The sequence below is a fragment of the Lutjanus erythropterus genome, chromosome 21 (assembly GCF_056507025.1).
Source record: "Lutjanus erythropterus isolate fLutEry1 chromosome 21, fLutEry1.hap2, whole genome shotgun sequence".
Taxonomy (NCBI): domain Eukaryota; kingdom Metazoa; phylum Chordata; class Actinopteri; order Lutjaniformes; family Lutjanidae; genus Lutjanus; species Lutjanus erythropterus.
This window is the reverse complement of record NC_139337.1, coordinates 17,694,369-17,707,489: the sequence shown is the minus strand read 5'-3', so window position 1 is coordinate 17,707,489 and position 13,121 is coordinate 17,694,369. Positions and strand designations below refer to the sequence as shown.

Below are 13,121 nucleotides of genomic sequence, written 5' to 3'. Positions count from 1 at the left end.
AAGCTGTCGAGAAAGTGCAGACAGATGAAAGCTCATTAGCTGTGTTACAAAATGCACACTTTTTACTTCAAATGACACGCTACGAACTGCGACTAATGCATGAGCAAGAGGGTCAAAGTTCAAGGTGCAATGTTATCATGTAGTATAGTAGTAATAGTATATAGTAGTATATATGTAATTGCATACATACTGCATGCAACAGTACATACTTTGTAAGGGCAGCTGCAGTATGTACTAAAAGTTACAAAGAAAAAAATTATACCATTTGGTGCACAGCTTACATCTCTCCCTCTCTCTCATTCACCTGCAGGTGAGGAAGGGCCAACATTGAAGGATGAGTTTAAAAACAATGCTGTATATTGTACCTTTAAACTGATCACTTCCTGATCCCAATTTCATATACAGTGGGTGCACTAACATCAACAGTGAGTTGGGGGCAGTAGGACTATTGTGCCACTCTGACCTGACCCATGGCATTTCATAGGAAAGGGAACTGAAAAACAGGGCGGGTAAAGCAGAAGTGCCGCAGTCAAGTAAGGCAAAAGGAAAAGTCATTTTACACCAGAAACAAGCTGGTCTTTCGTCAGCTAAAAATAAAAGAATTTCACAAAACAACTTATTTATTCACTGTCTGAAAAAGCTGAAATGGCTTTTCTTTTTAAAAGTCACAAGAATGCAATGCTGCAACATCTGTAATCCTTATGTACTGTGATATTTGAAGGTTAACTACCACGTCTGAAGTTTTACCAGTGGCCTCGTCCTTCTTTGTTGTTGGTATTTAACCCGAGATGAATCTCATCACATGATTTGAAATAATCTAAACACAGGGTACATACAGCATTTTAAAGGGAGGTACCCAAACCAAAATCTCATGAAATGGCAAATTCTGCAATATATCCACAGAAATCAACACATTATCACTTTGTTTCACTAGCTTTATATTACACCTGCTTTTATGTTGTGAGAGAGGAGGATTACTAAATACGAATGACAAATATGATGACATGATTGTTTCAAACAAGCTATTTGAAGATTTTTGGTTGACATGAATGACTGTGTAGATTAAACACAAGATTATGCTGAAAATCAAACATTTTTTAAGGAGTGTTTTCAAATTCAAGCCCCCCTGAAAACATAACTGTTTTAAATTAAACATTTTCACTTCAAGACAAACCCTGGTAATAACTGATTTGTTCTCTTTTGATATGTTGGGGCTCTGAGTGCCATTGAAAAGGGAACTTAAACACAACAAATCAACTTCTAAATGTTCACATATCTGACAGCATAACTCACGCTCATTCTGTTCTGATGGCAGCACCTACTTTTAAGGTAATAATGGAAGAGCAATTAATATTGTAATATCTCTGACACCTATTGAAATACTCTTACTGTACTGTTTCAGAGGAATTTAAAGAAACGCTTGACATATACTGTACAAAAGGACCTGCTGGAGGTCTGACACAGAAGGTATATTTGCCTGTGAGTGGAAATGACATGTTTTGGCTTACAGTTTGACATTATATCATCTTTTATGTAAAAAGAGCAGAACTGCAGTGGTTGGGAGTCGGGGCAGCAGAAACTACTGAAGGACATATTAACACAGAATGATTTGACTGTATTGGATGATTTATTTCATCCAATGCAGCCTGATTCATTCATTTATTTTCTTTACCCCCTTACTCATATCCAGGGTCATTAAAGGGCTATGGCTCTTGTGACCTACATCTGTCATACTTTTTTATAAATACTCTATACTGAGCAGAGCTGCAGTGATTTCACACACAAAAGCAATGAACAACTCATGCTTGCATCCTGAACAGGTACTACAATAATACTTATAATTATGTGCTTAATTTGATTGATGTGATAATGAGGAATATATGTTTCACGTCCTGTCATATTACAGTGTACAGTAAGGAGAAACATGAACTAAATTAATTATGAGCATTACAATAAGGACACTTCTGTAGTGGAAACATGTTAATTCAGCTTTAGTAGATTGTGCGTTTGCAATAACCACGGAAACACAAACATATAAAACACATGGATAATCCTGGCTCCTATAGGCCCAGATGACCATACCTATACTTCCTTCAGCCATCAACTACGACTGAGCTCTGCTCTGATTTCTCATTTAGCTGTGCTCCAGTCATCAATAATTCAGCCCTCAAACAATCATGAGGAAGAGAGAGGCGGAGGGAGGGAGATACAGCAGAGAAAACGGTGGGTGAGGTTTTGCGGAGAGAAGGATGAGTGGACTTTTTAACTAGTACAGTCAGCTTTCACACATGGCCGAGCAGCGGTTCACCAGTAAGGAACAGAAACCCACTCACATATACTCATGTAATGGCTCTAATGAAGTCAAGGCTCAGTTCCTGTCTAACAAATTCTCTTGTTCTGGGCTGGGGAGCGCAGTCGGTGAAATATGTTAAACTGGAATGAGCCATCAGCATCACTGTTTGAAGCTGCGAGCGCTTTAATTTCAAACAATTTCATCTGTACTGTCAACACACTGGTCACTTACAGACTATGTAACCTCCAGCATCAAGACATACATATTAAACCTCTATTACTCTCAATTTCTTTTTCTGCCCTCTATTGTTTCTTGTACATTGCTTGTTCTACAAACACACCACTCCCTCTCCCCTCTATCTCCATGGTAGCAGAGAGGACATGCAGGAGCATATGGCTCATCATTTTCACTCTGCCTGCCGAGGCTGGGCTCTCCTGGGGGTATCTACACCTCTCTCATCTCTCCTTCTTTGTTCAGTTCAACAGCAGCTCTTATTATCCATCCAATCACCTTTTCCTCCTCCTTCATATGTACCCAAGTGGCCACGCACATACTGTACATACACAGTGAGTGCTTGTAGCGAGCTGACATTCTGTCTGAGGGGTCTGTCTGCGCGGAAAAAGCACACTGCTTCTACAGAAATGTGCCTCAAAGAAAGTAGATAAAAATAAGGATGCTACCGCTTTCAAGAACACACTAGCTACCTTTACATGGATCCTAATACTCCACAAATAATCAGAATAACGGTGCCTCATGTAACCGCCTCGATCTTAAAAGATCGGAGGGAATTTTCAATCTGACTGAAAGGGGTGGTATACATCGTTTGATAACCCATTCAATAGAAAATAACCATCTAAATGCTTATTCTCATTGTTTCTCTCTGGTTGGAGTCTATATGTTGTGGCACATCTCTGCCCCTTCCTGTCCCATACAACAGGAAGTGGTCATTCATGAAAATGGCATCAAAGAACTTGACGAGTTTGGAGAATGAAGTCCTGCTTTCAGACATCTACAAAGGAAAATCTGTCATTTAACAGCATCAGCAGTGGAATTGTAGGACCTGCTAAAGCCAGGAAATGTGAAAAATAATGCTGTAAATTCCGTATTTCCTGAGGGTTGTACTATCACTGAAATAAGGAGAAATGGGTCGATATGAAAATGGCTTAAAAAAAAAAAAAGCCTTAGTGATCAATGACCGCAATGGGAGAAGGGCGTCAAAGGAAGTTTCCATCACGTAGATGGAGGACAAAATGTGTGTCATAATATGTGATGTAGCACTGTCTGGCATTATAGTGGAGGATGTTTCCCTGGACAGCAACTTCATCAACTAGCATGTAAAAATATGGCTAATAAATATGGCTAACTAAAATTTCTTCAAACTAATGAAATTTAGAGTAATTAGTGAGGAACCAGTTTGGATAACAGCCGACAGAGAAATTTTGCAGATGTCAGGAGTTATATTCTGATTAATGCCATGTGGCATGTAAGCATGTTTTACTGGATGACTTTATTTAGCGTCTGTGATAAATTGGAATTTTTTTTAAAAAAGAACGGTTTCAATCGCAATGAAGAAATATCATCAACGTAACTGAACTGACTGAACAGGTGTCATATTTCTCCAAATCCATGATTCGATTTGACTTTTGATTTTAAGGTCACAATTCTACTCAATTTCAACTTTTTTTTTAAGCACTGACATCTATGCCAGTGGTAGACTTTAAATTTTATTTGTAAAGATTGACACATCATTGGTTTTATTCCCTGACAACTGTCATTTACATTTTCAGATTCTTTTTTATGAATATAGTCTATGAGGTGTCAAGTGTGATAATACTGCTGTGAGCTACACTGTGCTGTCTTTCAAGTATTTTAAGGTATTTTTTTTTGCTGCTGGATGCTTCTTTGCTATTTTCTGAAAGGATGAAAATGCATTTCTATGAAAAATAAGACTTTTGTTTAATGTTATCAACATTTAAATGGTATGAGTGTCACCTCGACTACTGCCTGCTCTAAGAAGAGGGAGGTAATGAGAGAAATAGAGACAGCAAAGTGTGCAAGAGCTTTCATGTAATTTTGTGTAATTCTATGGTTTAGCAGTGATAGAATTACATTTGCTCGACTCGTGTCTTTACTGTGTGCTTAGTTAAGTGCGTCATACACAGGTTTCCTGTGTATAAGGTCACCAAACATTGGTTTTCTTTCCTGCATTCGAGAATCGGCAGGCTGAAACCTCTGTTACACATAAATGTTGAATTTCACCAGCAATACTGTCCCTGCTCACTTCCTTTTTACTCTTTTCTCCTCTTCTCTCTTTCAGCGCCAGGCCTGACCTGAGCATGGTGCCAAACCTGCGGATTCTGGCTAAACGCAGCCAGGATCAAATGGCTGGAGAACCACAGGGGCTCCTTCCAAATGTCACAGTTGTTTGAAGCTGGCGGACAGCTTCCCTCTGCTTGTGCTGCCAACACACAGGCAGTGAAAGGACCAGATGTGTTTATATATGTGAATAAAAAAACATGCATGATGTCTTAAGTGTATATGACAAGACCTTAAATCTGAATTTGAATGTATATACACCACAGATACTGTCTGACCTCTACACCACTGGACTGTTTGTGCGTTAGCTGTAGCATCCTGTGTGGACATGGGACTTGGAGGAGTCGACATCTGCTACCTAACCCAGATTAACACTCAGACAGAAGCAAGTGGAGCAGTGCAGGGTGAAAAAGTTTGGTTTTTGCAATGGGCTCCAGAGAAAGAGGTTACAAAATCAGTTTTGGGGCAGCTCACTTAAAAGATGAAGATAATGCAGTGAACAAGATATTTCTCAAACAGGAGAACAAAATCTTTCTTTAAATGGACAGTTCAGATTATATAACTGGGACTGTACGAGGTATTTATCAATTGTCACTGTATTAGCTACAGTTTGCAATGGTTGACACACCCCTAGTTTGGATAAGAAGGGAGGGACACCAGCCAGAAAGCTAAGCAATGTACTGCTGTGGACAGGGTGGATAAATGTATGCTGTATTTAGAATATTTTCACTGCTTTACTTTGCTATCAGACGGCCTTTCTGATGGGAAACCACCATTTCATAAATCAAATATCACTCTCTCCAAGCCAAACAAACTCTATTGGTAACATCAGTTATTTTACCATGGAGAGCACAGGAGTTGCTGGACTACCGCTGCCTTGATGTTAGTTTGTTCTTGTTATTGTGTGGTTTTGGTGAATCTGAACTACCCTTTTAAAACCCTGAAGTCACACTATAACAAAAACAAACTCACAGGTCAAGGCAGTCGCAGACCAGCAACTCCTGTGTTCTACACGGTAAAATTACTAATTTCACCTATGGAGTTCGGTTGGTTTGGAGAGAGTGATATTTAGCTTGTATAATGATGGTTTCCCATCAGAAAAGACTGTCTGGTGGCAAAGTAAAGCAGTGAAGATATTCTAAATATTGCATACACTTAAGGTGATATCGATTTTTTTAGGTGGTCCATTTTTAAGTGGCAGAGTACAGCTTTAATAGGAAGAGAACAGCTTTTTATGAAAACTGACCTGTTCAGCCCGGTCGTATCCTGTGTCTTGTTTCTCCGCCTTGACAAGCGGGTGTTTTCCCCCTTCGACCTTCACCTCCCCGGGCTCCAGCTTAGGGACCTTGTCCTTCAGTACAGTGTCATCCTTATCCAGCAGGTAGCGTAGCAGGGCATTGTCTTTCTTCTTGGGGCTCAAGGGCTCCTGTTTGGGAGCAATATCTGCCCCTGAAGCTGTACTACCAGCACCCTGGGCTTGCTCTTGACCCAGCTCTTTGCCCGTGGCCTCTGCAGTGAGTTTGGCCAGATCGACAGGGGACGTGCTGTTCTGAAGCAGTTGGTGGAGAATCTTGTGTTTTTCTTTGAGTGATGTAGCATGAGTGTTCCCTCCAGTGTGGCCACCCCGAACCCCTGTCCCAGCCTGGTCCTTACCCTCTGCCCCTGCGCCAGGGGACAGGGGTGTCTCCAGGGGCTCTGGCTTGGTGGTGAGCAGTTGCAGTAGCTTGGTGTGGCCCTTGTTGTCATGAAGACGGTTGTGAGCATCGTGGCCCTCAGAGGGCCCTTCCCTCTCCTCCTTGGGCTCGGCTAGGGTGCCCTCTGTCTGGCCCTGACCCACCTCTGTGTGAGGTCCAAATGAGTCTCCCGAGCCACCAGCAGTGCCACTCCCTCCAAGTTTTGACATCAGATGAGTGTTCACCCCTGACCCTTGCGTGACCCCAGCTGGGGAGCCTATCTTCCGGTCTGGAGACCCCAGTGTGTGCGAATGAGGAGGCCCATGCCCGTGTCCGACACCGTGGCACTCACTCAGGGCCTGCAGAGCTGACAGAGAACTGCTAGTGTAGCTGTTAGCATGGGTGCTGGCTGTGCTACTACTACCTGCACCTCCAGGCCCTCCCCCACACATCCCCACTGGGGAGGGTGAGTGCAGGCCTCCTGCTACACGAGGGCTGCCCGCCCCTCCAGGACTACCTCGGTGCCTGGGCGACAGCATAGAGTTCTGTTGAGGTGGATGGGGCCCACCAGCTGGGCTGGGGCTAGCGCGAGACGGGCTGTTCATCCTCCAGTTGGGGCCCTGCTGAGGTGGCTGCATACCCCCAGTGTGGTTGTGTGGTGGGGGGCAGCCAAAACGGTAGCCCTGCATATGTCCCCCCATGGCTGCTGGCTCTCTAGGGCCAGCAGGGCCTGGAGGGGAAAAAGGCGTGCTGTTGCTGCTGATGGTAGTGTCTTGGCCCTGAGGCCCTGAGCCTGGCAAGCTGCCTGGGGTTGGAGGAGTCATGGAGGGAGTGGAGGAGTTCATCGGTTTGGGAGCCATCCCTGTGGCCTGACTGCCAGGACCCATGTCCTGGCCCATTCCACACACTGTCTGCTCCCTGCAGGTCACACACACAGATAATACACACGATTAGTTGAACAGTTTAAATTACCAAGAACTTTCTGTAGAAGAAACTGACCGCTGTGGCTGTTTCTGGATAAGAGCCAATGCTGCTGGTTTTTCAAAAATTGTTTTGCTGCTCTTTGACAGAGTTCGTACAGTGTTTTAAGAGTCAATTTCGAGCACTTTCGAGGTACATAAACAAAAATTTCAAAACTTTTGAAGACTTTATCATGACATCTAAAGTTATCAGAATCTTTATTCCTGCAGCGGTCAAAGTATACTGTCAGTTTTTTTTTTATTTTAACAGCTGTTCATGTTAACTTTCATGTCAACTTTAATGCTTGCTATTTCCACAGTAAGGGAACAACAGAAAACTTATCAAGCTATATATTTTTCTTTAGCCAGCCAGCTATTAAAATGACAGCATGGCATGTTGCTAAAGTAATAAGGAAATACATCTGTTCTCTCGTAGCTGATGAGCGGGTACCGTAGTTAGCGAGATACCAACATGCATGCAGGCACAATGTCAAGATCAGAGAATCTGCATGCATCCTGACCCTCGAACCACCCTTTCTATCTTGGCACCCATGTAAGTCAGTCTGCTGTGAGACACCAGGAGACAAATAATTATGATGGTTATGTTGGTTTACATGAGTGATTGTGTTGAAGAAACACCAGATTATGTTGACAATCAAGTTCTTCTCTAGGAATTTTATCAAATTCAACCATAATACTAACTTTTGTATGAACCCTGCTTTCTGCAACATGAACCAAATTCCATTGTTTAAAATATACACTGAATTAGTGGCAAAAGTCTCAATAGCAAATGGGCAAACACAGTCTAAACTACTGCATACTGCTTATACAAGAGATGGTGGGAAAATTTATTTTATTTTTCTTTTGAATTAAATAAACTTTTTGTCTGATCTCTCTGTGACCCTTTCTACTGAGGCCCAAATCATTAGCAAGCATGACTTTATATATTAACCCACCAACACAGAACACATGAAGCCAACAGGTTGTGCTGCAGGGCACTAACAGGTTAAAACATGTATCCAAGTTCAGCAGCAGCAGATCTCTCTCTCTCTCTTCCTCACACAGGTGTAGGTAGCAAAACATACCTCTGAAGAATGTGCAGGGACATGTAGAGCTGGGGTTCATTGGTGGCAGGCGAGCGCACCAGTTTACTCTTGGTGTGGGCTGAGACGATGGTTCCATCAGAGAGGGAGAAACGATAGATAGGGCTGAACGCCTGGCCATGGCGGAGCACTAAGGAAACATATGCACTTACATCAGTAAATGCACACATAAAATGCTTTTTACATGGATCAAGGTTTCAACAAGTTATTTTTAGTACTTTTTAAGACCACAGACTAAGACTATTATTATGCTCCTGATGTGAATATAGAACAATATTGGATGATGCAAGTGTTTGCTGGTGACTTTTTGGTTTTCTGACATCCTATGAAACTCTAATACCCTAAAACCAAGGATTGGAGCAATTTCTTGCACAAGGTGCAGCAGGCGTCAAATTTGATTTTCAAAAGGCTTCAACCAAACACTAAAGGCACTGTGTTCTCAAGGCAGATCTCATTGAGATTCCCCTTACCCATATTAGATGAAAGTAATGCTAACAGAAACAATTTTAAGTTATTACTTCAGGGAGCAGCTATTGTTTTCACAGGAGGATTAGAATGATCGATTGGTTTTGTTTTGTGGCTGTAACAGTGTGATCAACACAGATTTTCCCCCAAAACACATTTAAAAACAAGGCTGAAGTCGATGCAACTTTATAAGAGAAACATTAACTTCAGAATCCAATCAATTTTTTAGAACTTTACTACAGATTTAAGATCATCTTACTTCTGTCAAATTTTAAGGCCTAAAAATTGAATTGTATTAATTTTGGACTAAGATTTTTTAAGGGCCTACAGAAACTCTTCTGGATGATTCATCCATATACAAATAATGATGAAGTCACACAGGGTTGCTTAGTTTGGATTGATTAGGTTCTATAGTGGACCCCAGGAAGATTAGCTTGTGTCGAGGGCACTAGCTAATGGGGATCCTTTTTAAATAAATAAATAGTAATTAAATTGATGATCTCAGAGCACATTTGACCCATGATCAATCCACCAGTTTACACAAAACAACATCAGAAACACCAAAGGAAGTAACTACCAAGAGCAAAGATTTAAACAGAATACTCTTTCCAGTGAGAGACGTTACCTTCCTGCTGATGTCTCTTAGCGAAAGACATCTCTCCGTCATTCTGTAGGTGGAATCTCTGGATGCAGCGCCTCACCAGATCCTCCCAGCCTGGCTTCATGGACGCCCGCAAAAGACTGGTATCCAGGGATGTTATCTTACCTAAACACAGAGGGCCGGATTAGAGAGGCCTTAGTCAGACATGGAAGTAAGGATTTCTATACAGCAGCTGAGCTGATGGGATTCAATACATCTCTCTCAAACATAAATATAGAGAGCAGACTGTTGATCTTCCCTTGCCCACTCTGTGGTTTGATATCAGTTGAAGAAATACTGAGGATTTACTCTATTGACATTTTCATTACACCCCGTCAAAAGCTTTAGCGAGAAAAATATCTTCAGAGAGGAGTCTCATTGCTACATAAGATTAGATTAGCAAACATAAGTATAAATACTGTCAGTACAAACTGGAAGCGCTCCATTTATATACTCAATACAACAGGTAGAAGGATTCAATTCATTTCATCACCAGGGCAGCTTCAGCTCAACTATCTTTAGAGCTCAACAAACACACCCATGCTGCCTACGTGTGTAAACACACACACACACTCTCGTAGCAGTGTAACAGTTGTCCCTCACTGGGTTGCAATTTAAGTGGAGGCAGTGATGCATTTGAAGGGCTGACAAGCAGACGGCTGCTTGAGTGACAGCATTTGAGACTGACTAAAGATTTGTCATGGTAGCATTTTACAGCACAATTCTATATCCAGCAAGTTCTCTAAGGGAAGAAAAGATCGCAGGGACAATATTTTTTACAGTAAAAAATGGTTGTTGGAGAATAATGAGAAAAAAAAACCTCCCAATCTTGAATATGAAAATCAGGATACTTAATTTATCCAGACTTGTTCAGCCTCAACAGACAGGCAAACAGATGGCAGCATGCATACATGCACACCTACAGAAGCCTGGGTGGGGAACTACAGTAAATTACTGTATGTCAGCAAGTAACTTTGAATGTGTGTTTGTGCCACATATGAGTGGTAAACGCACATCAAAGACCAGGTGAAACGCAGACAACTGTCTGCATCAGACAGATACTTTACCTCCCAGAGTGCAGACAGAGGTGGGCAGCAGATTCAGCTAACATGTTCAGTCCTAAGGGCCTTTACCAAGGATATAATAATCTTTAAATACCTAAACTGTAGTGTGAGGTGATTTACAGGCTGATGCCATGGGATGAGGTGGAGCTGAGCATGTGTCTGAGTAGAGGCACTATGTTATTTTTGTCAATGCACAGAAAGGCTTTATTTAAACAGCTGTATGTGTGAAAAGCTTAACTTTATTGTTACATATGCAATTATGCTAGGGCTGTCCCCAGCTAAGAATTTTTTTGAGTCAAATCGGATTTGACTATACAACACAAATATTCAACAATTTGCTCTTTTTTTGCAGTTCTGTGCGCCACACTAAATTCCTACATACATGCCACCATGAGTATGTTTTATCAGCAAAACCTTCCTTTGTCATCAGTGATGTGAAAACATTTTTTCACACAGGCAGAGAAAGTAAACTTGTGCATCCTCCTATTGTTCAGGTATAGACCCTGTTCTAGCCAACGTCCTCAAAAAGCTGTCTCAATCACTCTTCTCCGTTTCCATCGCAGTTAGTTTTTTGTAGTTCGTGGTGATTTGGGGACTCAGTTTATAAAGTTTACAGCCCGTCATGCTGTTGCAATGCTCTGTGTACAAGTACGCAGCTAAAAAACAAGAGCTGAAACTTGTGTACCAACCACTTGTTTAAATCTTTCTCATCAGTTAACCACCAACTCATGTTGTCACAAGGATTTAAACCTAATTGAAATGTTCTCCCTGAGATTTTTTTGTAAGATTCTATCTCTTTTATCCTTTCATTGTAATGCTCACTGTCTGACAAAGGAAAAAAAAAAAACGACTGGTCTACTGGAGGAATCTCAGTTGACCGAGGGGTCTCAGATTGATTTGAGACCTAAATTATACATTCAAACAGCTGTATGTATGGAAATGAGCTTGTGAATGTTCTTCACAATATTAGTCTGCAGTTCCTGGCTGTGTGACTGGTTCGTTCGTGTACCTTGCAGGTCCTGGCGCGTGGTGAAGCTCTCATGTGTGGGAAGCATGGGTCTTTCCTTCATGGGCACCCTGCGAGCCACACAGATCAGGCACGACTGAAAGTCTACGAGAGAGGAGGAGAGAGAACAGAGGGAATGCGTGGAGGAAAGAAAAGATCAGGTAGGGGATGTAACAAAGAGGACAGAGCAGAGAGAGAAGAGACGAAGGGGGATGGGAGAGGAGAGGATGGGGGAGGAGAGGGGAGGACGGGGGTGTGAATGATAGAGACAGAGGGAGGGAAAGAAAATGAAATGCATGTTATTCCCAGGCAGCATAATTAATACAGTTATTAATGAGCGTGGGGATCAGGGCTCCGCTCCTTTCATGAGGAGGAGCAGCGATCGCTGGCAAGGGAAATGATGAAGTGTGACCTTTGAAGGTGTGTGCGCGTGTAAGTGTGCTTGTGTGTACGTGTGTGTGTCTCCAGCTGGTCTCACCTACAGTGCCATCTCACACCGATGACACCTCCCCTGGCCCGACTATAAAGATTGCCATCGCTCAGTCATGACAGTCGCCTCTAACGCACACAGACGACACCGCCAAGTCCGAGACTGGGGTGACCCCGAAAAGTCTGCCATCGAACTTCTCGGTGCCAATAATACCCACAATACCACACATGTTTCTGGCAAAGCAATGCATGCCAGTGCTAACACACACACACACACACACACACACACACACACACACACACACACACACACACACACACACACACACACACATTCCTCATTTTGACTTGTAAACAGAGCCTCTTGGGTGGTCTGGCCCTTTAGATCTGTGAATCCCTCTAAATTCTCCTGCTTTCTCTCTTTCTCTTTCCTTCCTTCCTCTGTCTATGGCTGGACAAATTCCTGCAACTGTAACCGCTGATCCTGCCATGCCACTCACACACATACTCACACACACACACAAACACTCACACACACCTCTGGCCTGGGTCCTAGTCAGTCTATTTGCCAAAGTATGGTTGGCAAGCAGCTGGTGCACAAAGGAAGCCAGAGAGGGGAAAAGACAGGTCGAGACGAGACTTGGAGTGAAACATTTGCATTTCCACTTATTGTTTTAATTAACCACTGAGTTATAGTTTGGCAGCGGGACATTGTCTGCTCATTAAAGCCACTGAGCAAATATGATTTAGGTAGTTAAGATGTAGAAAGCAATTGCTTAGAGAGCATTATCAATGCTTTACAAAGTCCTGAACATTTTTGGATGAAGGACAGTCACTTGTGATGGAAATTTACTCAAACTATGGGGTATCAAGTTCCTGTCTAAAGCCATGAAACCACTGGAAAAGCCCAGTGACCTCTCAGTGACTGAACACAGCAGGAGAGCAGAAGCAACATACAATTTGAATCATTTCCCAGGAAAGGCAGATGTTTATACTCCCGTGAACGCAGCTTCTCTTTTTCTCAGAGGGCTGTACTACGAAGAAAGAACGAGTTAGCGAGGCACTCTGAGTCTACAGCCGCAGGTTTCCACGTCTCTTTTAACCTGGCTAGATTGCCATGGTAACTTATGCTGAACTCGTGACCTGGTCCAGAGCAGGTTATGTTCAAAGTTC

The 13,121-nt window shown here is 42.5% G+C and overlaps 1 protein-coding gene across 3 annotated transcripts in view; it reads right to left on the bottom strand.

Annotated features, from left to right (window-relative positions):
- The window catches only part of ncoa2 (nuclear receptor coactivator 2), an 84,779-nt gene that overhangs the window by 17,782 nt on the left and 53,876 nt on the right, over positions 1-13,121 (bottom strand). For all 3 annotated transcript variants that reach the window (XM_084746845.1, XM_084746844.1, XM_084746846.1), the window contains 4 exons: positions 11,523-11,624; positions 9,435-9,575; positions 8,327-8,474; positions 5,856-7,200 (listed from right to left, as the gene is read on the bottom strand). In XM_084746845.1, coding sequence (XP_084602971.1) covers positions 5,856-7,200; positions 8,327-8,474; positions 9,435-9,575; positions 11,523-11,624 — 1,736 coding nt within the window. The remainder of the gene's footprint in view (positions 1-5,855; positions 7,201-8,326; positions 8,475-9,434; positions 9,576-11,522; positions 11,625-13,121) is intronic.